The sequence below is a fragment of the Neocloeon triangulifer genome, unplaced genomic scaffold (assembly GCF_031216515.1).
Source record: "Neocloeon triangulifer isolate White Clay Creek 2 clone unplaced genomic scaffold, ASM3121651v1 ptg000012l, whole genome shotgun sequence".
In the NCBI taxonomy this organism is placed as follows: Eukaryota; Metazoa; Arthropoda; class Insecta; order Ephemeroptera; family Baetidae; genus Neocloeon; species Neocloeon triangulifer.
The window spans coordinates 18,240,060-18,264,855 of record NW_026775554.1 but is presented as its reverse complement, the minus strand read 5'-3'; the positions used below and the strand labels follow the sequence as shown (position 1 = coordinate 18,264,855).

The window sequence follows — 24,796 nt, the reverse complement described above, 5'->3', positions numbered from 1 at the left end:
TAACACTATCCATTTGTTATCAAATATGAAATAAAGTGTCAGCAACTCAGCATGGACAAAAAAGTGCAGATTAGTTTAAAAGTACTTAATTTTAGCTACATATTTCTTCAATATTTTAAATTAAAAAAAAAATACATTTAATTTCCAGAATTTTCGTATCGATTTTAACTCCAACAGTTTGGTACTTGTTAAGTTTTGCACAGTTTTGCACCTGCTCCTGGCACCGCCCCTATTTGCATCTAGAAGAAAACACACGGGAAAACATTGATTTTTTTGCAAGCAGAAAAAGAAAAAAAATTATATTTTGGAAATAATATATATTTTTTGTCTCCAGGCAATATGAACTCCCCAATGAAAAATATTCCTCTTGACGTCCAGCTGGAGCTGCAGGACATGTATGAGAAGGTGGAAAAGCTCCTGAACGTGGACAGCAAATTGGACCCTCCGGTAGAGCCGTACCGGTCCAAGTACAAAGCGCAGGCCATCCTTAATGACATGAAGACCATGATCACCTACCACATGGATGATCTGGCGTCAGATGACCCTGAGCGACCACTAATTCATGCTATGCTTGGCTCGGTTCTACTCACTGCAGGTACTACCTCTTTGGACGTTGAAGAATTCTCGACAGGAGAAGAACAGCTCACCAATTGTATCAACACCCTTGAAGAATTTTCCCTCCATCCTACATGCATAATTTTTGTTTTGAACGCACTGAATCAGCTTGGAGTTCTCTGGTCTGAACGGGACAACCCTAAAAAGTCTTTACAATTTTTAGAGAAATCAGAAAAATTATACAAAGTAAGATTAATAAGACAAATTTTTAAGATCTATAGAGTAATAGAAAATAATAACGTTTTAGGATTTTGTATGCAACAATCAAGCTGCTGTAAAAATTGTATCACCCAATGATTTATTTGCAACTTCGGAGAAAAAGGGAGATGGCGATGAGAAGCTCGAGAAAACTCATACCCTTACACTTTACTACTTGGCTCAAGTTTTTGGCACTCTCGGTCAGCCTTTGAAGTCTGCTCTTTACTGCCACACTACGTTAAGCAGACAGCTTGAAAGCAAAGAGTTTGATCCAATTGATTGGGCCTTAAATGCAGCTACACTCTCACAGTTTTTTGCCACCCACAATGGATTCAAGTACACCTACTTAAAAATTTAAAAATAATTTTCACTCTGTTAATATATTGTAAATAGAGAGGCAAGACATCATTTGGCAGCTGCACAGCTGATATTGGAGAGACACAAGGAAACCTTGGACCAACAAGAAGGCACAGAGGAGGAAAAAGAGGCCAAGTAATGCTTTTTTTTTAATAAAAAGCCTTCCCTTATCAGCTTAATTTTTTATTTAGGCAAGAAAGGCTGAACCACAGAAGTGCAGATGTTGCAAGATGCTGGGCCAAATATGGCTTAAATTTGTTGCAAATGTCTCATTCAAGACTTATTAGACTCTCCAATGACGATGTCCCTGGTGGAGAAACTGTCCCAAATGTAGATGATGGGTCACTAACGTTAAAAAATCTTGCAGCAAATTCTTCCATTCCTGCAGGTATGGAAATGTAATTTATTATATTAAAAAAAAAAAGAAAAAAAATGGTTTGATTGTACATTTTTAGGAGAGTTTGACAATTTGTCATTTCCAACCTTGGAGCTTGATGTATTCGAGTGCAAAGTCACTGATAAGCCTGCGAATGTATTTGACGAAGCTCGTCCAATTTTTCTGAATGCAAAAGAGTGGCTCGACAAGGCAAAAAGTTACTACACAATGGAGAACCACGCATCAGATGCTGTGGAAATCATGCAAGACATGAGTCGGTTATACCAAAATTTGATTTTCTTTGAGGAGGATGAGGACAGGTAGTTTTAAATTTTTTTAAACCTGTCATGTAATTTATAACTTAATTGATTTTTTCAGGCAAAGTAAAATGCATAAGAGGCGGATAGATATTCTCGAAGAGGCTCTTGGTGAACTGAACCCTCAGTTCTACATGCCAATTTGCAGGCAGCTTTGGTTCGAGTTGGCCGAAACATACACAGAATTATTTGAAATTAAGAGACAGAAGATTAGAAACAGCGATGAGGGCCCAACACCACATGCATTGCAGAAGATTAATCTTATATTGACAAAAGGAATCCAGCATTTAAATAATTTTATTCAGTCACTCTTTGTTAAGGGGTAGGCAATATATTGTTTTATTTTATTTTTTTCTATGTTGAACTGATTTCTGTAGAACTAAATCATTGCCTGACGTTATACAAGATGATTTGGTTCGTCCTGTGCTGCTGGCTTACTTTTACCTTGGAAAATTGTACCGCGAAATCATCGTTCCAGATAAAGAAGTCCAAATTAAAAATTTGAACAGCAGCATTGACGCCTACCAGGTATGTTAATTACATGGTTAAATCATTACGTAAAAATATTGAATCCAGGAAATTTTAATTTAGTTCATTGTGAAATACTGTGATAACCACGAAGAAGCAAAAAATCTAATGAATGCAGAGCTTGGAATATGCAGAGAGATGCTTGAACTGCTGCCAATAAAGTTGAGAAGGATGAGTGAAGCATAATTTTTGTCTAACAACTCTAAAATGACTTTATTGGTAAAACTTTCAAAAGCACAGTAAACAATAACTTATTGCTGCAAATCAGAATTGTGTTTATCTTCATTCAAACCATCAAAAACTGTGGCTTTAGAATTTAACTCTTCCACTCTCGAGTTGCACATGTCAAACGACTCATTTGAAGTGGTCATTATTTCGTCTTCCGTCGACTGTTCGATTTTCACAGGCACCAATGGAACATCACTTGTTACAACCCCCACTGAACTGCCGCTCAACAAATCTTGATTTTCTGTCACATTACTTTCCTCACAACCTTCAGGCTCATCAGCAAGTGGCTCATAGCTAACCAAGTTTTGCAAAGGTTCATCCTCCTTAAGGGTTTCTTTATTTAACTTCGGCTGTCCTTGTTGGACCAAACTCAAAGGTTCTATATTGACAGGTAGTAAATGCTTAATGGGTTCCACAATTTCAGCCTTATTCAAGAATCCTATGCCGTCTCGTTGAATTTGTTGTGGCGATAGGCCTAAATGTGTCGCCAAAACAGATACTGGGTATAAACTTTGCAGGCATCTCTGGATGTGAGGCACAAAGTCGTCCGCAAAGCAAGTGCATAACCTCTGCACTCCTTGTTGCTCTACGCTTGAAAATGCTAATTCTTCTTGTCGGTACCGAGCCAAAATTGCTTTTGAGGCGGCCAGCAAAACATTTTGGACGAGGGTTGTGATCGGTGCTGCCAAAGCGAGTGGTGCATTCAGCCGAAGTGTGTTGCAGGCACTCAAAATGGCATTGCAGAAGAGGGCCAACGGCGTGAATTGCAGCAAGCTCACTGGTGGGTGCATCGAGTTTGGCGACGCTGGAGGGTTCAACGAACTTGAGCTGAATTTGTCAAAGTTCATTTTTTCAATCTGAAATTATGAAAACAAAATTTAAAACCAGATAGTGGTAATTCAGCATTTTTTATTAAATTACCTGACTCTCAAATTCTTTGGTGGCTTTCTTGATGGTGCATTCAAAATTGTGCCTGATGGTTTTTGTGAAAACTGGTGCCATGATCCCTCTGAAATCAGCTCCGACTCTTGCCAAAGACAGACCAAAATACATGCACTGACTTAATACGGAGTCCAACGACTCAGATTCCTCAATCTGATACAGATCTGCTTCCAAGGTTGTCACAAATTGAGAAACCTAACAAAATAAAAATCATCAGATGTGCCTCATGACAAATTATTTTTGATTCAACCTTTTGGGTGAGCCACCCGTGGAAAATAGCTGCTTCGTTATTTGTGGCTCTGGTCGGGTCGTCACTGAAAGCAGCCCTGTACTGTGTGGAGATGGCAAACAGGTGCTGCCTGGAAAGTTCAACCGTCCTTGACAGGTGGTCTCTGTCCTTAGGGACGCTCTCTAGCTGGGAACACAACCAAGAGTCTCTTGCTTGAAGGAACTTGAGCCGCAACTCTGCCTCGGAAAACACCTCCATCCGGCGCAGCAGTCCTACCACTAATAGGCACTTGGGCAACGGCAAGTCAGACCGAAGTTGTGACAGCAGTTGATGCAGCATGGCTTGCCAGGCAATCTGTGTGTCCTTGACAATACTCTGAACAAATAGAATGCAAATAAATCATAAAAAATTCAAGACATGAAAATTATTTGTAGCTTACAGTGATAGCCGGAATGGAATTGTGCCTTCTCTCAAGCCTCCGAACAAAGGCTGCTAGCTGAAGCGCCTCTTCATAGTGTCCGCCATTCACACACATGGTCATCAGCTGAGGAATTTCCAACAACTCGAGAATTTGAGTGCTTCTCGACAACGTAAGTGTGCAAAGGCGGCGCTTTGATTCCAACGTTGACGAGGAACGGCTGAAGTCCTGGCATTGCTCCGTAAATTGTGGAACTCGTCCTAATAAATCTTCCAAGTGTCCTTCGGTTTTCTTGAACTATTTGCCAAAAGCATATATTATTAGATAAAAAATAAAATAATAATCATACCTGCTGAAATATTGCTCTCGAGCATTCTGCCGTTTGGATAAAAGTTTTGTAGTTTGCAAAGGCTAGTTCTTGCGTCTGCTCTAAAACAGAGGCTTCCTCGTCTGCCAGACGGTCAGGCTCTTTACCTAATAAGACAGAAAGATAAATTACTGTTTTTTTACAAACTGATAATTTTATTCTTACTCAATTCTTCAACTCGTAAAGTTCCTAATTTTGTCAGGTATGCTGGGAACTCGGCACTTTCCTGCAGGTGACCTGAGACGAGAAAGTATACTTATAATTCAAAGCAAATATTCCAAATATTCAAAGAACGGGACACGTTTTGATGTTTTATAGTTTTAATGACGTTGGCAACAGGGAGCCGGTTTTTAGACACTGCACTTTCGCCTTGTTTTCAATGAATTTTTATATTACAAGCATTAAAGATTAAGGGCTGAAAATAACGAATCTGTGTTCTTTAAATATTGAAAATTTTCAAAACTATTCAAAATTACCTGGAACACCGTCAGGAAAGATAATATTAATAAAATTATCAGCTTCCTCTTCCATTTTCAGACTTTTTGGCTATCTTCTCGGCCGCTCAGCTGCTGATGATGTTGTCGGTAGGACTGCCAACAAAACAAGAGTCCTTTTTATTGTTGTTTATTGGATTTTAATTATTTTGATCAATTTATTTTGATAAAAAAAAATGCAAATACACAAAATATTTATAAGTAAAAGTTTATTTTCATTTTTGAAATAAGTCTTAGTCTTTTCTGATAGAGGACTTTAAAAAAAATAACAATAATCTGAATTATGTATGTATAATTAATTAAGTTGGCTCCTTCTTAACTTTATGTGCTCCTTGTATCTGTTCTGTGGTGCTGTCTGCCAAATTTCACTTGTAAAAGCCGCCAACAAAACGTTCTTGCGTATTGCCAATGCATTAACATTGTGTTTAATACAGAATACTCCGTATTGGAGACTCCAATATTGAGCAATTGTCGCGTTAAATAAAAATTAAGACAATTTTAAACTAAAAGTCGTCCGCTATATAATCTAGTGTAATATTTTTAGCATATTTTATTTTTTGAATAATTAGAAATAAAAACAATTTTAAGAAGTAATTGCTGTAATAAATAATTATTAATTATATAAGAAAAAAAGTCATCAAAAACTAGAAATCATCCTGCTTCAGTCTCTTCGGTTATACAAACTTTGCGATTTGCGACCACGTAACCAAGGCACAGTTTGAAGTTTTGGATAATAAAAAAGTTAATTAAAATATGATATTTCAATGTATCCCAAGGTGGCAAGGTGCATTTATTTTGTGAAAATCCGCGCACATCTCAGGAACTGTTAACTCAGCGAAACAGAAAATTTTAAATGGGTGCTTTGATTTTTGAGTTTTCTCCGTGGAGAAAGGTGCGATAATTAGTTTGTTTAGTAAGATTTTTTTTAGGGTAAGGCCATGTCAGCCTGTGCCCTTTTTTAGTGGCAGAAGGCGCCCATCAATTTTGTCTTATTGTTTATATTTTTCTATTTTTTATCTTTTTTAAATTAAGCATAATAATTAAATTTATTTTTGCAAGCATATATCCTGTTGGCGGCCACGCGTTGATGCTATATTGATACAAAAAATTTGCATCCATTTCACGCCAAAAATTTGAGGATCTTTACTGAGTTAAATTTGAAGTGGAGCATCTCGAATTCAATAAAACTTCTTGTCGCTTTTGGCGAGTGTTCCCGAGTTTGGCCTTTGCTATTAATGTAACTATTTAGGTACTCCAGAAGAAGATTATCAATATTTGCCAAAAATTAATCAACTCATGATTTAAAAATTTCCTGTCAAAACCTGTGCATATTTCAATTTCCATAGGAAGATTTCAATCATGAGGAGTTTAAAGGTATGTTAGATTCAATAATTTTATTCCTGCATATAAAATGTATCGCCTTTTTCTTCGTGGATTTTTGTGAGTAAATTTTGCCTCTTGATGAACAAAAACTGCTCGCAGAAACAAAAATTATTATTTGTGAAATTCAACTACAAAGCTAGTATTCAAACTATTTCCGCCTTTTAAAAATAATTTTGCTATTTGTCGTTTTAAAAGGAGTAATGACCAATTAGTTTGTCTTAAAATCTGTCCCGTCAGGCTAAATTTTTATATTGCCCAATTAATTAGCATTGATAAGCATGTGGCTGCAAAAATTTCCATAATCCAGCATGCATAGGTTGTTTTCCTTCAAGCTTGAAAGCAGCTTTTAGCAATTTTGGTAATCCCGATTCACCAGTTTCCTTGTAATGGCACAACCTTGTTAAGCCTGTGTATTATTTTATAGGAGCGGCGTACAACATTAATGCCCACTCTCTAAAACCCCGACCCCAGGATCAGTAATGACATATAGAGACGAATTTATCTTTGAGAACAAAAGAAAAGTTAAGGCAACGACCCATGGTCGCGACCAACCAACTTGCACCTTGGTGTCGGAGACGTTAATGTATTTTCATATATGCTTTAAAATTATTCCACTTCTAGTCGTGAAGCGGACGGCATTGCCTGGCGAACACCAAACCAGTCTTCTCCCGCGAGTCGGAGATGAAATAACACACAAATTCATCGTGAAGCTTCAAGCGAGAGATGAACACTCCTTTATAATTAAGGAAGGAATTTTCGAGGTAACACACATTTGACCTTTTATGTTTAACATTGAGAACCTGAAATTCCACTTCTACCTTTTTCTTTTTTTTTTAAATAATTTTCTACAGTTTTCAGCGCAAAATGAGCCTTTTGATCAGGGGCATTTGCGCCCTCGCTTGCGTCTCGCAGAACATTAGACCAGCTTTCCAGCAGCAGCAACCCTCTTTTCCGAAAATCTCTGATAGGCAGTATACAACGCAACCGCGATCGCCGTGTCCCGAGTACTTCACGTACCAGTCGGACAACTATGGATCAGGAAAAAAAGGCGTCCTCTCGATTCAACCACCTAGCGACAGCACTGTTATCACCGTATTGCTCGAACTAGTTTTGAACACCCGACTTAACGAGGTCAGATTACCCACTAAACTAAACATATGGCCGTAATTTAATTGCTAAAAATTTAACTATTCAGAATGATTTCACCGGAAGTCTTGATTTGGCCGAGAACAAAGATTTGGTCGTCCAGAGATTACAGCAGGGCGATCGCAGTCCCATAATTTATCGCGTGACATTCCCTTTGCAAAACCCACTGCCTTCCATTACCAAAATTGTGGTCAACAATCGCGTAGTCTGCAGCGCCAATCCAGGTTTCATTGAAATATAAATAAACGAGAAAATATATATTTTATTTATTTATTAGGAAACGTGTATGGATATGTCACTAATTTGAGGTTGGACCACTCACTGACGTCGCCCGTGCCAATAATTTTCAACTCGAACAGCTATCCTGTCCAAGGAGGCCAAAATAACCCTCAACCACAAAGACCTCTGCAGCAACAAGGCTCTCAGAATCCACTCCAAACCAATTTTGGCAACCCGCAACCAACCCCCACAAGACCACCAACAAGACCGACCTGGATCACCCCCATACCAGCTACAGCTGCAACACAACCCCCGCAACCCCAATTTCAAATTGAAACTGAAAATACAGGTTCAAGTATGTTCCGTTTTTTAATTATGATAACTATTTTATTTTTCATAGATGCTCTTTATTTATTTTTATTACTAAAATTTCATCCTTTAAAATTAATTAAAATTGATTAAGTACCATTACTCTGGACGCTTTCTAATTTGACAGGCAAATACCAAGAGTGCGGTGTGTCGCCCCAAGTTTCGTTTTTGTTGGTGAACGGCGACAGTGTGGCCAAAGGTTCTTGGCCCTGGCTCAGCGCGATTTACGACACCACGGACACGGGACTGTCGTTTATTTGTGGGGGCACGCTCGTAACAAATAGACATGTAATTACTGGTGAGTGCTATTCAAATTTCAATTAAGTGATGAAAAACAGTGTGTCAATAATTTGGTGGGTTCTGTTTTGATGCATAGCTGCGCACTGTGTGGCCGTATCGCAGGGAAAGGCAACTCTCAAAAGGCCTGAACGAGTTTTGGTTTATCTAGGGAAGCACAACATCGTCAATTTTATTGAACGCGACGCGGTTCCGAAAGAGGTCAAATTTTATATAATTATGAACTAACAATTAAATTAATTAATGGAGGAAAATAACACTCAGTTTTACTTGTTAGAAAATTAAGAGGACAACTTAATCACAAAAGTTAGCAGTTCTGCGTAATTTGATTTTTTAATCAATTAAATGAAATGTTATAAAGATTGAATATTTAAAAAAAAAAATTCTAAAAATATTAATAAAAAAAAAAATATCTTAAAATTTTTAATTAAAAATAAAAATTTCAAAATAGAAGAATAAAAAATATTTATCTCAAATTTAAATATTAATTGTATAAAATACCAATTATTAATATAAAAATTGTAAATAATAATAAAAAAATTCAATTTTAATTTATTTTATATTTAAAGCTTTGTTTTGATATATACTTTGTTCCAGATTTCAAGCATTGTAGCCCATCCGCAATACACAGGCAAATTGGATTCTGCAGGTGTTGATCTTGCGGTTCTCACATTCGAAACTGTCACCACATTTACTGCTTACATTAGACCAGCATGCCTGATGGACCCGAACAGACAGTATTCGAACACAGGAAATGTATTATGATCTTTATGAAAATAAAATTTTCTCTACTAACGGATCTTTTCCAAGGTCGTGGGATGGGGTCGAGACGAGTACGGAAACCCAGTTTCTAAAATGCCGCGAGTCGCTTCCATGCCCATTGTAACCAACGAGGAGTGCCTCAGGGCAAATCCCGACTTCATCCGCATTACTTCCGAGACGACCTTTTGCGCCGGCCACAGAAATGGTCAGTTTATATAATTCATGCTCAATATTTCTAATCTATGTGTTTTTAATATAGGCACCGGTCCATGCAAAGGCGACAGTGGCGGGGGATTGTACGTTTGGGATGCCAGCTCGAGAAAGTGGTCCATCCGCGGCGTGGTCAGCCAGTCATTGTGGGACAACAACATTAACTCTTGTGACCTCAAAAACTATGTAACCTTCACAGATGTCAGCAAACTCATGCCCTGGGTCAAGCAAATGACTCGACAATAAAATGTCCTGATTTTGTATTTTGTGCAATTTTGGATATTTTTGCTTTTTTATAATAAATGCATTGGCGATTTTATATAAACTTGTCTTTTGGTTTTATTAGAGTTTATTTTGTAACTACTGTTCTATTTTTCACTCTTGAGAAGAACACGGTTTGAAAGATTGTGCCCCTCATGCACCAAGAGCCACTCTTTGACACTCACTTTCTTGCCACTTGAATAGTTCCCCACCTGTTGCTTGCCAGAAGCTGAGGTCGAAGGCAGAACTCGATGGCATGGAACTATCAATTGAAATGGATTTTTCGCCATCGCTGTTCCGGCAGCTCGGGTGGCGTCTAATTATTTTTCAATTAGTCGTAGTAATATTCTTTTAATGAATTAAAAAAATTGTTGGCGATTTCAATTTTTAAGAGTTAAAAAGAAAACTTACTTGGGCTTCCTGCAAGTGTCGCCAATTCCTTGTACGACACAGTATTTCCAAAAGGAACTTTCAACAGGGCAGTGTAGACTTTGTCAAAGAAAGGGGCATCTAAAAATAAGTTTTTTTTTTTTTAATTTGTTAAAAAAGCTTTTTGCAAGAATTCTGACCTGTGGCACTGTTGATGGTGCAGAAGGACGGAAATTTGACTTCAGAAATCTTGGTAGGGTTGTGGAAGTAAGTGTCCAGCCAGTTTATGCATTCTTTCAAGTGGCCGTATTTGTTATTTCCACTCAAAAGTGTCACTTCTTGACTGAAATAAAAACATACAAAAGGACATTGAAATGCGGCAAAATTCTTAGGATATTATCTTTAAATATTATTAAATACATAGTTGATTAATTATAAAGTAGTTGATGTAATATTAATTGATTTTTTTTTACATTAAAAGCATGCATCGTCATCAAATTATTGTTGTGTATTTAGAAAAATTCATTTTGTTTTAAATTTATAGTGCGATTAAATTGATTATCATTTGTTCAATTCTTTTTTGACCAATAAAAAATAATAATTAAATAACTGCATCAAAAATGGTTTAATTAATTAGAAATGATTTAGATTCTTGCTTAGTATTTTGTTAAATAATGAGTGCCTTTTATAAATTTATCTACTATTAACAAATACTACAAAAATTTTAATATTGAAATATTCAAGTTAATTTAAGGCAAATAGAGAACTTTATCGCGACCTGAATTATGCACTGGCGTGTTTCCAACTTTCCAAATAGTAATTCCTAATTTTCCCATGAAGATAATCTTTTCAAAATTGACCAGAAATCAATGATCAATCAATGATGTGATGAGCGATGAGAGATTTAATAATAATATCAAATAATATAATTAATTTATTTAAGCGCTTTTTCAAATTTGTACAAAAAAATCTTCTCAGTCCCTCTTTTATTTTAAAGAAAATAACCGTGTTGATTTTACAAAATTTGATAAACCCAATTAATAATAATTTAAATTAAATTAAGAATTGAAAAGCTTCTTCTAAAGTATATACATCTGTTGGTAGCACTGTTTTGGAAGCCCTCAGTTCTGCGCTAAAAGACTTTTAGGTTTTAGGTCTACATAAAAAAAAGTAAAAAGTGAAAATCTATCACTCAAAGGCAACAAAATAGCCACAACAATCTTATCACACAAACCTTGGTGCCGGTTTAAAGTTGCTGTCGCTGATTTCGGGCGATTGATTCACAGAGTGCAAACCAACGGAGCAAAACTCGATGACAATGTTCCCGATCGGCGAACTCACTTCAGCCCTCCACTGTCCATTTGAGCAGATCTTCATTTCAAGATGACACAAAACAATGTGAGTAGAAACCTGTTATTATTCACTTGCACACCAGAGACAGGTAGAATTCTCAATTCTCAACACTTTCGTAACCGGCGTCCCGCGTTTTCTGCTTCCAAATTCCAAATCATCTGGATTGTTTTGGTTTTTGCCATGACATAAAGTACATAAACAATGTGCGAAACTGTGCCGGTCTTAGTTTCACGTAACAAACCTAGATGGCAGGTAGCATTGACGACTGCCAAAATATAGAAAATTTTCATCTATCAATCTCGATAATTTAACAGTTTTCTTCTTAGAATGTATTTTGTTTTATTAATAGTTTTTAAACTATTATTTTTTTTTCATTTTTAATTTCATGTATAATTTAAAAAGTAAATAAATATGTTCATAGAAAAATTACAAAATAATATATCAATAAAAAAATTTATTTTTATTGAAATATAATTAATATATTAAATTTATTTTGCTAAAAATTGGTAAAAAGTTTTTACTCTTTACGTTTTTTTTTCAACAATAATTACCGCATTGCACGGACTTAATAATAAGTTAATGCTCTATTTTTTTTTCCAATTTCTAGAGACAATTTTACTGGCACAATCAGAAATTAAGAAATAGAAGCAAAACACATGATAATTTTGCTATACTAAGTAAGATTTAATTTGTAGATAATTATTTTTAAAATTTAATACTATTTATCGGTTTTGAAACAAATTATAATTGATGTTCAAATTAAAATCAATTGAAAATTTCAATACCTCGTGTCAGCAGCCAATACAAGACGCCCAAATAATGGGTAATAAGCACCAACATCCATTTAATTTATGATAATCGCTAATTGCAACAAGGCGTATACACTGCGTTTTAAATTCCAAATCATATCAAAACCCGGTCAGATTTATCTACTTTATCGGTGCCGAAAACTCAAAAGGGCCTCATTACGCGCGCTAAAAGCTGTTAGAGCCAAAACACCGCGTGGCTCTGCATTTTTTTTTTACGTACGTTCACTTGCTCAAATTTAATCTCCTAACTCAACAGGTCACACATTTCGGGCCCTTGACCTAGGCCCGGTGCGTACAACTGGTCTCGGCTCTTATTGTTAGAGAACTAGTTGAATTAGGCGTGGTCCAGATATTGACAAAAAGGGCCCGGCCCGGTGTTGTGCTGGTGAAAGGTCGGCGATATTAATTGCTAGTCTTGAAAACACACTTTTGTTCTCGCCGTGTGTGCAGAGACACAGAAAAAAGTTAAGCGCGACGTAAATAAATAAATGAGTATGCAAATGAGCGTGCATTGCCGGTTGCCGCGGGTGCATCTCGTTTGTTCTGAAAGTCGTGAATAAGGAACTTGAACGCATTCACTGAACTTTCTCCCTCAAAATTTCGCTCTACAATTTAATTGCGGTATTTTGCGTTCATTCGCAATTAATTCTGTGCTAAAAGGACTTTATTCCAATAAGGGAATTACATTATTTTAAATTTCATGAACATTCTATAATATTTAGAAAAAAATTATGATCTCAAATGAACTCTCAAGAAAAACGATATAAGTTTTTTTCATATACTTTTTCGTATGGAATTCACACAATCTAATTAATAAAAGAGCTATAAGATTGTTCATCACTGAGAATATTAGTTTGATGCAAAAATTTTGATTTCGGCATTATAATAATAGTAGCTTATCACGGCCTATCATTTTCAATTAAATTTGACTTTCAAAATAAAAATTTCATATTCAAAATTAGTCTATCTGCTGCAGATCACTGCACATTTAAATGAAAATATAATTTGTATAGAAAAAAACGTGAAGATTGGCAATAGATTTTGTTAAAGCTTGTTCGGAAATTAATGAATTTAATAGGAAAACTAGATACCAAATTTAATATTAAAATAAAAAAAATATACACTCTGTAATTAATGCTGCTATACACCATAAGTATGTATGTATTTGCAATACTCTGCTATAAATATAGTGATTTTGTTTGTTCACTTTGTTGTTATGTTGATAGCTGTCAAAGTCAATTAGGTGCACCTTAGTTATTAGTTCAGTGCTCAGTGCACGTAAACATAGTTGACGCCTCGCAGGTTACCGCACATTAAGATATTGCCCGATAATTTTAATTTTCTTCACCTTCTCCACCCACAATCAATCGGCCTTGACACGAAAAGAAAAAAAAAAGAAAACTCGGCGGACACACACGTCATTCACCGCGAAAAATCGAACTACAGCTTTATAATTCCACTATGGCCAAATAAATACGTTCTGAGGAATTGAAATTTTTTCAATAAAACAATATTCGAAGTTTTTTCAGAACATGTATAGGCGTGCGTCGAGTAAAAGCAGAGCGTCTCTTGAAATGCAATCTCGTTGCCAATTTGAACGCTTTTTGTCCGAGGTCGGGGGTCACTCCGTGCAAAAGGTGAAAGCGACCTTAACGTTTGTAAAGACATGCATGCACTTTGGAATAAATCACGTGCAATGAACTTGAACCTCTGCACGGTTTGACATCTTAATTCGTGAGAGAGGATGCTACTGTGTAGATTAAAAATGAAGTTTAAATAAATTATTTATACATTTCTTTTCCTCTTTCCTCTTTAAACATTTCTAGACTGATGCTGATGTACATGCAGTCTTCTTTTTTTAATTAAATGGTGGCTTTATAAGGTTTAAAAATTTAGTTAAAACCCAGGTAAAGTTTCAAGAGAGCAAAATAGTCTCAAAAGTCTTTTTTGCAATTTATTTTAATTTTATTCTTGTTCTAAATTATTAAATTAATGCGACCACCAAAAACAAAAGTCTAGAAAAAATTTAAAAATTCATTTTAAGTTTGTGAATAATTATATAATTTGCTAAGATTGCAATTTGGAGCGAATTAAAACAAATCAATGGCTTTTTTCTTTTCAGTATAAAAATGTCACGTTTTTATTGACGAATGTGTTGCAACTTGCAACTCATGAAGTATATCAATAACTGGAAACACCTTTTTGCCGAGGTGGCATAAATCCACATCGTAAATTTTTCTCCCGTAATAATCGGCCGGGCCATCATGACGCGGAATTCGCGTCTCATCAAGCGCTGCTCGCGGCTCTGCATGCAGTGATATTATTATTTAGATGAGCAAAAGTGTTCCCCAACCCAAGGGCTCTGAGCAGAAAAGTACAGTTGCATAATGCAAACATATTTTGTAATTCTATCCGTGCCGTGTATCAACTAACAGATCTGGCGCTGAAAATCGCTCCGAATTTATTATATTTAGCGATAGCACGGGAGTGGAAAAGGAAAGGAACTGCTGAATCCAGCAGGGCGCGATATGAAAAGGCTCACGGTGAACAAGGTTGGTTTTTCAGTCTCGCCGAGACCGGCAAAGATTATGCTGGTATGAATAAATATATAAATGAACATTGGTAAATGTAACAAGTGGTCAGCATGCAGAGTGGGTGTTCACTCCTGCTCACTTCAAACCTGATTAAACTATTATGAAACAACACACGCGAATCAACGCACCCATTATAAAAAAATTCTCTGACACTTGATTTTTTTGGTTGTTTGAGATTTCGTAAACAAATTTTATTGTTGTTATTGTGAATTGGGTTTGTGGACGCTCCGCTCTCTTTTGCTTACAAAAGTGATAAAAAAATTACTATATTTTTTTAAATTATTGTAATTATTTTCATATTACTAGTGTAAACATAATATCTATTAGAAAATGACGAAAGAGAAAGACTGTTTTTTATATTTATCATCTTTCACAAATATAGAAACCTGGACTTTTAAAATATTAGAAAACTAATTTTGGAAAAATTACTTAAAAAAAACTTAACGATTTCAAAGTAGATTAGCCAAATAAATAAATTGCTTGTAAACAGTCTCCTGTGTGCACTTTCTCTGCTGCAGTCAAATTAATATCAGAAAGCTGGAGCGGCCTCAGTTAATCAATTTTCGCTGGCATTCCAGTAATATCTGGCACCTCCTCAGGAGAAAGACAATCATGACTGAGTGGCAAAAATTGCCCAATAACTCCTTCGCGTTATGCCTGTCAGTTTTCACGCCTCCTGCGATTTCCCATTTGATAAGTCAGAACTTCAATTCCTCCGGTTTTAATTGGTATTCGTTAATTCCCAGCCGACCACCGGGCAGTTGTTAATCGCTGCCATTAATTCAGCCCGTTCTGATTATGATCGACGAGTAAATCAAAACACCAGTGAAATGCGCGCTTGTTACAGCTCAATTCAGATACAGCGTTTAATTATGAAGACGGCGCGCGCGTATCTCGCATTTTGATTGTGAATTGCATAATTTGTCAATGATTTTATAATTTGCGCGGCAGGAAGTCATTTCCAGGTAAATTATTACTTAACCTATATTAAATGCATGCTATAACAATATTAATTGTTAAATATTTTTGATCATAAATGAGCAAATTTCCCCCTCATAATTATTTAAGTAATTAAATTAAAAAAATAATTTTTAAATATATTTTTCAATTTATTGCAAAATTAATTTCTTTTTAAATTTATAAACTTAATTTATAAAATAAAATAAAATTTATAAATAAATCACAATTTTAAATTTTTAAATTTTTAGAACTTAAAATTCATAAATAACTTTGTTTGATATTCTGAAGTTACAAATTGTTATTAATACAAATTTTTTTCTTTAAGAGTGCTGGTTCTAACATAACTAAATTATGAAAGTAAGAAAAAATAAAATGGCATTTTGAATCTAAAATCACAATTAAGAAAATATTTCGCCCCTGCAAGCATAAGTTAACGATACTTTTTGAATCCCTTTTGACTCTTTCCTAAAAAAGAGAAAAATCCCACCAAAATGATCTTGCCCTTGGATTAAAAAAATATCCTTGTTGGGCATCTTAAAATTGTTGTAATTTCTGTTGTAAAATTTCAAACTTCATAAGAGCACCCCCTTATAAAAAGACAAAACAACACACAAAACAAGACTTTTTGCTGATTTAATTTGTTATCTCTGCGATCTCACGTTGGATTCGCCCATAAGTGTTACTAAAAGTTTTCAACGCTGGAAGCGGAGATGAAAAATGATTCATTAGTAAAATCAGCCTCAGCAATAATGTGCAAGTGCGTGGGAAGGAATGTGCTTGGCCAAATAATGAGACTATCGAAAGTGTTGTGTGAGGAAGTGGCCCGCGCATCGTGATGTGGTCTCGTCGTGAAGTAAAAGCGCTGGCCGATGATGTGAATTCGCGCGAGTTTGTTTCCTCAGGAGCCGCCGGCCGCTTGTTAATAAGACAAAATCGTCCAGACGAAAAATTGATCTCATTTGCATATCACATTCATGTAAACAGTCATGAGTTTCATTGCTACCTCATGCACCGTCAGTTGGCATGAGATTTGTTCAAGATTTCCTCTGCGTACTCGCTGCTGAGGCGATTATGACGAAAATAATAACAGCCAGGGTTATATAATTTATACACGCTAAAAGTCCAACTTGAAAGGGCGTGAGAACAGGTTTATTTTAAGTAAATCCTTCCATATCCAGTTCTTGTTGATATGGTTGATATAAAATAAAATAAACTTTAAAAATAAAAGTTGTCATTAACTTTTAGGGATTAAAAAAAAAATGAAAGATCAGTAAGGGAATAATATAAAATTGGAAAGTTGGTTAAAACTCTTAATTCTCTTTAAGGGCATTAATTAAGAGCTACTGTTTGATTTGTAGTTCTGAGCGTGAAAAATAAATATTATGAAAACTAATATCAGTGTCAATATTTCAACTCTTTTAATCATACATTTTGGTTTTTAATCATTTTTCTTTTAAAATGCACTTGTTTTTCACTTATTTTCATAATTCCACGTTAAAATTATTTCCTATTAAGTAATACACCGCATAATTTTAAAATGTCTATCCTTTGCTTAATGCACAGATTTTAAAAGGCTTTGTACAAAAGTCTGTACCAATACCTTTTTTCAGATGCTTTTACTCTCCGCGAATTTTTCACTTCGATCGAGTGACAATGCTAATATATTTAAGTGTGACATTGACTGGTACCAGACAACATAAACTGCGAATGCAACTGACAGCAAAAAACAAAAGCTCTCGATGGCTATCGAAAGACAAACACTTGGACTTGTTCTCTGCACACACGCATATATTACGCAATGTGGCCCCTTTTGTTTTCTCCGCTGTACTACAACCCGCTCGATTAATTGCACATGGATATTTTGCGAAATGACACGTCTTCATCATTAATTAGTTTTGCCTCCTGCTTTACGTCGTGCTCTAATTTTTTGCTTGGATTCAAATCGGAAGGAAACCTTGACCTGCCTTGGAAAAAGTTGCCAATTGTCTTCAAAGCTGCTAATAACGTGTACTTACGGCTGTCTTGAATTTATATTTTAATTTGGTAAAGAGTGACCAAGCAGGTTTTGATTTGGCATTAAAAGACATGAATTTATGAGGTTTTAAGAGCGATTGTTTAGCAAAGTGAAATGAGAAAAGTATAATATTTCATAATTATTTTGATTTAAGTAAATTTTTATATTTTGTAACATTATAGCATATTATCCTGTGTATAAAAAAAATGAATTTTATTCCTCTTCCAAATGTTACAAACGCAACAAAGTTGTTGCTCACTATAATAATTAAAGCATTAAAAATGTGACAAATATCACAGAGCTTGTAAAATTTCACATTTTCATGTAAAATTTGTGCTTGTCGCTTGCTCCAATTGTTTGGCGAGTTCTCGTGCATGTGAAGATTTGTGAAGCAACGAAACAGGAGACAACTTTTTCGCCCGCAACGTTCACTTAAACAGATTTTAAATTAAGTCATAAATTATGCCACACGATCAAATTATTGTAATTAGATTGGCTCAGTAAACGAAAATCACAAGCTCCAGCTCAAGTACCGCATAAATCTTCTTGTCTTTTTTATTATCAATTTGTAAAAAAAATAATCATTCTGATGTAACTTTCGTTGAATCTCTGAGACGAAAATGTAAAAAAGTCGTTGCTACCTGTTATGCCTTCTGGAGCAGAGGCTCCAATTAGCATAAAACTTTTAGGATGGTGTCGTTGGCTCTCCACTCTGCGAAGAGAGATTATGAAGAGATGGTCTGAGACGGTCAGCGGCGGCGATTTTCAGAACATAAAAAGCGAAAAGTGATTAAATCATATGAATTCCGGTTTGGTTCAGGTGTTGGTTTTTAGGAATTTAAGATTTATAACATCTAAGCTGCGTCATTATAGTTAGGAGTTTAAAACTAAATAAAAATTCTCACGGAACCTAAAATGCAAAAAATCTTATTAAAAAAATTTAATTTTTGCTTTTCTCTCTCTTACTTTTGCTTCAAAAACCTCCTATCATTAAAAATCCATTTTAAATGTCAATTATGGTTCCATAATATAAATATGCTAGAAGCGGAATAAAACATGAATTCAGAGAGGAATAACGCTTATTTATTAATCATTTAACCATTAATTAAAATGTCTTGGAAAAAGGAATTGCTAATTATATATTTGGAAGATGCATTTTGAAGACTAAAAATGCAAATTCGAATGAAGTGGAAATTTTAAAATTCACAAAAATTTCGTGACTCTTGATCAATGTCATTCTCACCATTTGATTAATTCCTGCACGTTCGTGATAATGGTGTATCCTCAATTAACAAAACACACCCACCATTTTACACACCCAGTTCTTAATAAGATTGTGCAAATTTTTAATTCTATGCTAAATTTCCACGCGCTTTGACAGTTCTTCCGGGAAATAGAAAGTGAAAATCCAATATTTTGATGGATGCGTCGATTATCAAGTAAGAGTGAATCGTTGAATTATTTGGCTAAATTACTAATTTCAATTGAGATTTATCGACGGACTGCCATGAAATTGAATTCAAATGTGCGCGAGGGCACTGATTGTGAGGCGGGAGCAGCAACATAAATCAAAGTGCAAAGAGTGGCAAATCACGCCGCTGCAAAGATTTAATAAATTATCATATTCAAGATTTACGTTCAGGATGTAGGAGTTAAATCGTTTCTGTACACGATTAAAGTCTTATCAATCTTCAGCGAGGACTGATGAGGAGTAAAAGTTTATAAGCATCATTGTTAATACTTGTAAACTTTTAAAATTGCTTCACTAATTACTTAAAAATTAATTTAAATTTATCAGGTTTAAAATCACAATTAAAAATATAATTAATCTTCATTAAAGTATATTTTATACGTTTCGGACTTCACACAGAGTGGGAAGAATAGGAAAGTGCTTTTTGGTACAGAAGAAAGGTGCACCTTTCCTCCGACATTGATAACGCGTGATTTGAGAGGGTGGTGGGTGGGGACTGCGGCAACACTTTGATTTTCACCTGGACCCCCTCCTGCTCCTAGCCGCGTGCTGTGCATTGCCTCCTTTATACCTAACCGCGAGTCTTTTGTGCGCTCACTCTGCAAACCTTCCTCCTGCACTTCGTTTCCAATGTGGTGTTGACTCTCGGTGCTGAAGAGTGCTGCTGCCGGTTCCTCGCTAAATTGCAGACCAGGTGTTTCAACATGGGTACGTTCATTTTTGCATTTAACTACGATCTCTGATATGTTTTATAGACAAATTTTTTTTTTCATTAAATAGACCCAGGCAGCCAATTATTGAGATGTATTTATATTGATTTGATTTTTTTTTATCTCCAAACGGATGCACACATTCTCAATAATCATGGCATACAAAATTGTCATTCAGCTGCTCCATTTCCTCCTCTAATTTTCACGAATTTTAATTTTTTTTTTTATAAAAATCCGTCCGCTGTCAATAATTTTGACAGTTTTCCTTCTCAAGCCTTTAATCATATCATAACATTCATTCCTATAATTGTGACAACTTCTGGGAACTGAGAGCAATTTTCATTCTTGCCGTCTAGTTAGGGACCAATTATACAGCCTGAAGGCAGATGAACTTCTCAGTCTTTTCTTGTCATCGGAATTCACTGCCAAATAACAAAAATACCTTTAAAATATTTATGACGTATTTCCAAGAAATAACAGTTCAAAAATATTATCAATTTTCGCAACACATCCGAACACAAAAATTTAAACCTTTTTTATGACTCAATATGCAATTTATTTTCGCGAGAGGAACTAAAATTTGTCTCGACCTTTGCGTAACAAAAGTAAGGATTGACGCCGTTTTGTGGTTTTCCGACATGGGAGTCGTAATAAAAATGCACTGGTTAACCGCACCATTAATTTTTTTCCATCTCTGATCAGATAAAAAATATTTCGGGAGCTGTAAGTCCTCTCACCAGACGCATCAACTCATCACACCATTTCCTGACATGCTCTTGCACGCGAGCGATGAGCGATGACGAGATAAAACTTTTTTAACAGCTTTTAAATTCCTACAGCTTATTTGCATAAAATAGGATTTCATGCACTAGGGCAGCTGTTAGTTCTTGGTGCTGGTCAGCAATGAACTTGCCACGAATTTTTTTGTTATCAAGAATTAATATCTGGCGGCGTTTATGTAAATTCAAGGCAGACTAACGATACGCACGCCTGGCACCGTCGCCGCCACGAAATGATTTTATATTGCTCTCTCACCCTGAACTCGATTCCTTGACGAGTTCGATTTTTTGCAAACTGTGTACACGGTACACCTTGACCGAGCTGCAAGCACCCCACGAAAAGAGCGTGTAATTTGAGCGATTTGAAGCATTTTTCCGAAAGTGGAGAAGAGTGAAGGTCCGGCGCTAAAATACTTTCGGAACTGGTTTCACGTGCGGTCCAGATTTTTCGCTCTTTATTAATTACAATGACTCACTCATTAGTAAATGAGGGACTTGATTGACATATAAAAATGCAGGCTATGATTGCACCCTGCCATTCTCAAACAAAACGAAAACAATTCCCATCACTTTCTCTATGGCGTTTTTTCGTGATCTGTGGAGTGGCGCCGAAATGACCCCTCTAATAATAATTGCAGCCTTCGCAATGCGGCCTGCCTGGCTTTTCATTTCCTTTTATATTCCACCTGAGAATCTGCATTTGAAAGTGATTTCGGACGAGCTTTTGTTATGTTCAACTGGATTTAGAAACACCGTCGGTATACATGATGATGCATATTATTTAAAGTAGAGCTAAAGAAAGATATATGTGTACGTGTTTGCAATTAGATCGCGCCATCATGAGAAATCAAATTTGGTGGATTGTCGTTTTACTTTCTTTTAAAATAATAATACCACAGCATAAAGCCAAAATCTAAATTTCAAATATCAATCAAATGTAAAAAAATCCTTAAAATGAAAAATTTGTTTTTAGTAAAAAAAATTATTTATAATAAAATAGGCGATTTTTTTCACCATTCTCTGATGTTTTAAATCTGTTATGAAATCAACTATTTATTATATAATTTCAATTGAAACGAGTGTGGGAAGTCTCCCTGCACAATGTTATTTGCAATGCATCACCTTGCAATTTGGCATTTCATCGTTCACAATGCGAGCACCAATTAATCTTTCGCGCGGCACTTACACAGACTCGTCGAGTGCAGAGTACAAATAATCGAAACACACATTCACTCTTACTTTTCTCGGATATTACACTGACCCATATACGAGTGCCTGCTCGCCTGCCGGAGCAGGTTATGTCAGACTTGTCTTCTGATCGTGGAGAGCAATGCCCACTAGAGCGTTAAGATGAAGAATTATCATCCACTTAAAGCAGTGAATCTATACAAATAATACAAGGGCGGTGCTCAACGACTCTCATAAAATATATAAATAATATTATATGCGTTTGTTGGCGGGCAGATTTCAATGCACCGACCTGAGCTAAAACGACTACCGGACTACAATAATTTATCTTATCTTGTTACGGCCGAGACTTTATTGTATTGTACCGACGCGTGTTTGCTCAATAAAAGCGGTGTTAAAAGCAGCGTCTCGGAATGAGATTTTTTCGGCCCAACATAATCAGCTTAATAACGACAAGATCTCCTTTCAGAGGAGGAAGCACGGATGATTTTTGAGAGAGGGCGTTGATGCAACCAAACGAAAGTTATAATCTTGCAGCGTAATTCCGATTGCGGAGAAAGAAGATTAAGTGCATTTAAATTAACGGAACTAATTGGAAGGATATAATAATCTTTTATATCATTAAATATTTTAAAATCTTTTTTTAGCCTAATTAAAATAAAATAACCACCCTACAAAATATTTGCCATTTAATATTAATTTGTAAAATCTTTTAACAAATGAGGATTGTACGATTGAATTTAATATTGATATTGGCTGTTTTTCAATGGGGTTTCCAAACTATTTACTATTTATTTATTTTAAAAGCAAACAATAATAAATTCAATCATGACTTTCATATGCATATTCATGTCCAATAATTCAACTTTGCAGATTATAATGAATTGGCATTTTGTTCTAAAATATAAAATATTATAAATTCAACAAATCAACTTTAAAAATTTATGTTGTTGAAATTTAATTTAGTGTTTTAAAGTAATTTTTAGTGATTTTTAATTGCTGCGCAACATCTCTGTCAATAGATGCGATGAATTTTTAACGTGCTAATAATTTAAATTTATCAAGGTGAAACCTTCAATTGTGCTAATTTTATGGGGTATCATCTTCTCGTGAATATTAATTAATTGCCAGTCTCGCCGCTATTAGACCAAGGAAAGACGAGTCATGCTCTAATCTTCACGGTGTAATAAAAAAGCACATTACAAAAAACAAACATTTCCCTACCAGCACGATCGGCTCTTAAAATAAAAAATTCAGACGCCGCTCACCAGACATTCAAATAAGCCGATGCAGATTTAAATTAAAGTGACACTGAATAAAATTTATTGCTCCTCTTTGACCCAAAACATATAACATTTGATCTGCAAACAATGCAGAAGGCGGTTCTCCCTTTCTCGAAAATAATATGAGCAACTGCGATAAAAACGTATGCAGCTGACTATAGAATGAGAGTCGCTAACTTAAACAGCCAAAGGGCTTGAATTTTTTCAATTACGGACGCATCAGGAGCATAAAATCAGCCGAAGAAAGGCAGCCGCTGGCGAAATACGTAAACCAAAAGATATCTTTCTCCACAGCAGTTTGTTTTACGCGAGTTCATTTCACTTTATTTATTTATAATATTCGCTGCAGCACAATCTCATTTTGATTGCCGCCGAGATATTTCAATCGAGCGACCGGTGCATAATTTTTTGCACGCATTATCAGGCAGGTGATCTCTCGCGGCCGGCGGGACTTAAGACGTATCTCGCAGGTAATAATAATAATGCCACATGCTAATTACTTATTACGCGACCCGCCTGATAATTTATTCGCAGTCAGCGCAGATTAATCTTGCGCCGTGCCAACCACTGCTACTTCTTATTGGTGCAAGTTGATCACGGGTTGGGACGGGTTTTCGGCTGGCTGGGTCACTCCAGTCATGCGAATGAGTAATTACCAATTGCTGGCTAATTGCGAGACAGTTGTTACTGTTTTATTAAAGCCACTGCCCAAATTTCAGTGGCGTTGTTAAAAAAATTGACGTGATTTTGATTTCATTTACAATCAAACAAAACATTAAAATCCACTTAAATTAATGAAGTAAAAGTAGCTTAAGCATATTTTGATTATTTACTTTTTTTGGCAAAGTTTAAAATAAAAGGTTCGAGGGGTTTTCAGGCCAGAGGACAAGTTACAGAACCGCATTTTTGGCAGCCTGTAATAATTCTTGCCGTGGCAAATGGGCTAAAATTAGCCAGCAACTTGATGAACAACGGGCATATATTATGTAAAAAGCCCTAAAGCTTTTTCATACCTGAAAATTTGAGCTACCAATAAATCAAATGTGTGCCTCTATACAAGCCAATTAAAAACCACAAAAGCTTGTTGATGACCGTGTTAGAACAATAAATTATCGACAAACCCTAGTCAACAACTTTTTACGATTTTTCTTCTCCACACGCTTAATAAAAATTTCAAGCATTCAAAAAATCAAAATTTTCTCTGACATGAAAAATCTCCACACAAAAAATCGTGCGAATTAGAGGGGCCCTTGCACTTTCGCAGAGTCTCTAGATTTTGATTCACGCGCGTGTAAGGAAAAAACAATTAATGCCCACCTTTGAGAATCTCTGGCTCTTCCGGTGCTCCGTCGAGCGTGTAATATTCTCAGCAGTCGTTTGCACAGGTGGTTTTAATAGAGCTTCGATAGCCAAAATTAACTATAATAAATAAAAAGCTGCGTGCCGAACTAGAAATGGACTAATAATTACATCTCGAAATTTATCGACGCAGAGCCATGCTGGTATACAGGTTTTCTACCAATTTTGTAAAAATGCATTAACCTTAATTT

At 35.6% G+C, this 24,796-nt stretch overlaps 5 protein-coding genes across 7 annotated transcripts in view; 3 read left to right on the top strand and 2 right to left on the bottom strand.

Moving 5' to 3' along the window:
- Positions 1 to 148: 148 nt before the first annotated feature.
- LOC132197942 (KIF-binding protein) lies at positions 149 to 2,829 on the top strand. 2 transcript variants are annotated; one of them, XM_059621567.1, is made up of 9 exons: positions 149 to 275; positions 335 to 801; positions 863 to 1,149; positions 1,207 to 1,305; positions 1,362 to 1,558; positions 1,626 to 1,866; positions 1,925 to 2,185; positions 2,241 to 2,391; positions 2,455 to 2,829. In XM_059621567.1, exons 2-9 carry the CDS (start codon positions 340 to 342, stop codon positions 2,575 to 2,577), a joined length of 1,821 nt encoding a protein of 606 aa, XP_059477550.1. In that variant the 5' UTR covers positions 149 to 275; positions 335 to 339; the 3' UTR covers positions 2,578 to 2,829. The 2 variants fall into 2 exon arrangements, with proteins under 2 accessions (XP_059477550.1, XP_059477551.1); XM_059621568.1 differs by lacking the exon at positions 149 to 275 and having other exon boundaries at positions 282 to 801.
- Positions 2,567 to 10,215, bottom strand: LOC132197941 (conserved oligomeric Golgi complex subunit 8). The gene is made up of 8 exons (XM_059621566.1): positions 10,128 to 10,215; positions 5,052 to 5,165; positions 4,741 to 4,812; positions 4,558 to 4,682; positions 4,230 to 4,505; positions 3,812 to 4,165; positions 3,541 to 3,756; positions 2,567 to 3,476 (listed from the first exon to the last, which is right to left on the bottom strand). Exons 2-8 carry the CDS (start codon positions 5,104 to 5,106, stop codon positions 2,643 to 2,645), a joined length of 1,932 nt encoding a protein of 643 aa, XP_059477549.1. The 5' UTR covers positions 5,107 to 5,165; positions 10,128 to 10,215; the 3' UTR covers positions 2,567 to 2,642.
- Positions 7,057 to 9,781, top strand: LOC132197943 (proclotting enzyme-like). Its single transcript, XM_059621570.1, has 9 exons — positions 7,057 to 7,213; positions 7,304 to 7,583; positions 7,648 to 7,822; positions 7,876 to 8,172; positions 8,314 to 8,484; positions 8,563 to 8,684; positions 9,081 to 9,239; positions 9,294 to 9,450; positions 9,505 to 9,781. The coding sequence occupies exons 2-9, from the start codon at positions 7,317 to 7,319 to the stop codon at positions 9,699 to 9,701; spliced, it is 1,545 nt and encodes a 514-aa protein (XP_059477553.1). The 5' UTR covers positions 7,057 to 7,213; positions 7,304 to 7,316; the 3' UTR covers positions 9,702 to 9,781.
- LOC132196354 (methylated-DNA--protein-cysteine methyltransferase) lies at positions 9,824 to 11,462 on the bottom strand. Its single transcript, XM_059618921.1, has 4 exons — positions 11,320 to 11,462; positions 10,286 to 10,428; positions 10,128 to 10,226; positions 9,824 to 10,032 (listed from the first exon to the last, which is right to left on the bottom strand). Exons 1-4 carry the CDS (start codon positions 11,460 to 11,462, stop codon positions 9,824 to 9,826), a joined length of 594 nt encoding a protein of 197 aa, XP_059474904.1.
- Positions 11,312 to 24,796, top strand: part of LOC132197939 (uncharacterized) — a 26,200-nt gene continuing 12,715 nt past the window's right edge. Inside the window, exon 1 of one of the 2 annotated variants that reach the window (XM_059621565.1) lies at positions 11,312 to 11,483. Coding sequence is in view for 1 of the 2 variants with exons in the window: in XM_059621564.1 (XP_059477547.1) it covers positions 19,991 to 19,994 (4 nt within the window). In the remaining variant the exon portion in view is untranslated. Of the gene's footprint in view, positions 11,484 to 19,863; positions 19,995 to 24,796 lie in introns of those variants that run through there. The other variant, XM_059621564.1, reaches the window with a different exon arrangement.

Bases quoted from the DNA above. Each gene is read 5' to 3' on its own strand.
- LOC132196354 (XM_059618921.1), bottom strand. From the start codon at position 11,462: ATGAAGATCTGCTCAAATGGACAGTGGAGGGCTGAAGTGAGTTCGCCG. The intron at 10,429-11,319 runs GTTTGTGTGATA...TTTTTATTTCAG, and splicing joins AACTTTAAACCGGCACCAAG to TCAAGAAGTGACACTTTTGA. The intron at 10,033-10,127 runs GTAAGTTTTCTT...AAAAATAATTAG, and splicing joins GACACTTGCAGGAAGCCCAA to ACGCCACCCGAGCTGCCGGA.
- LOC132197942 (XM_059621567.1), top strand. From the start codon at position 340: ATGAACTCCCCAATGAAAAATATTCCTCTTGACGTCCAGCTGGAGCTG. The intron at 1,150-1,206 runs GTACACCTACTT...TATTGTAAATAG, and splicing joins GCCACCCACAATGGATTCAA to AGAGGCAAGACATCATTTGG. The intron at 1,306-1,361 runs GTAATGCTTTTT...TTTTTTATTTAG, and splicing joins GAGGAGGAAAAAGAGGCCAA to GCAAGAAAGGCTGAACCACA.
- LOC132197941 (XM_059621566.1), bottom strand. From the start codon at position 5,106: ATGGAAGAGGAAGCTGATAATTTTATTAATATTATCTTTCCTGACGGT. The intron at 4,813-5,051 runs GTAATTTTGAAT...TTCTCGTCTCAG, and splicing joins CTTTCCTGACGGTGTTCCAG to GTCACCTGCAGGAAAGTGCC. The intron at 3,757-3,811 runs GTTGAATCAAAA...TTATTTTGTTAG, and splicing joins ACGGGTGGCTCACCCAAAAG to GTTTCTCAATTTGTGACAAC.
- LOC132197943 (XM_059621570.1), top strand. From the start codon at position 7,317: ATGAGCCTTTTGATCAGGGGCATTTGCGCCCTCGCTTGCGTCTCGCAG. The intron at 8,173-8,313 runs GTATGTTCCGTT...CTAATTTGACAG, and splicing joins AACTGAAAATACAGGTTCAA to GCAAATACCAAGAGTGCGGT. The intron at 9,451-9,504 runs GTCAGTTTATAT...TTTTTAATATAG, and splicing joins TTGCGCCGGCCACAGAAATG to GCACCGGTCCATGCAAAGGC.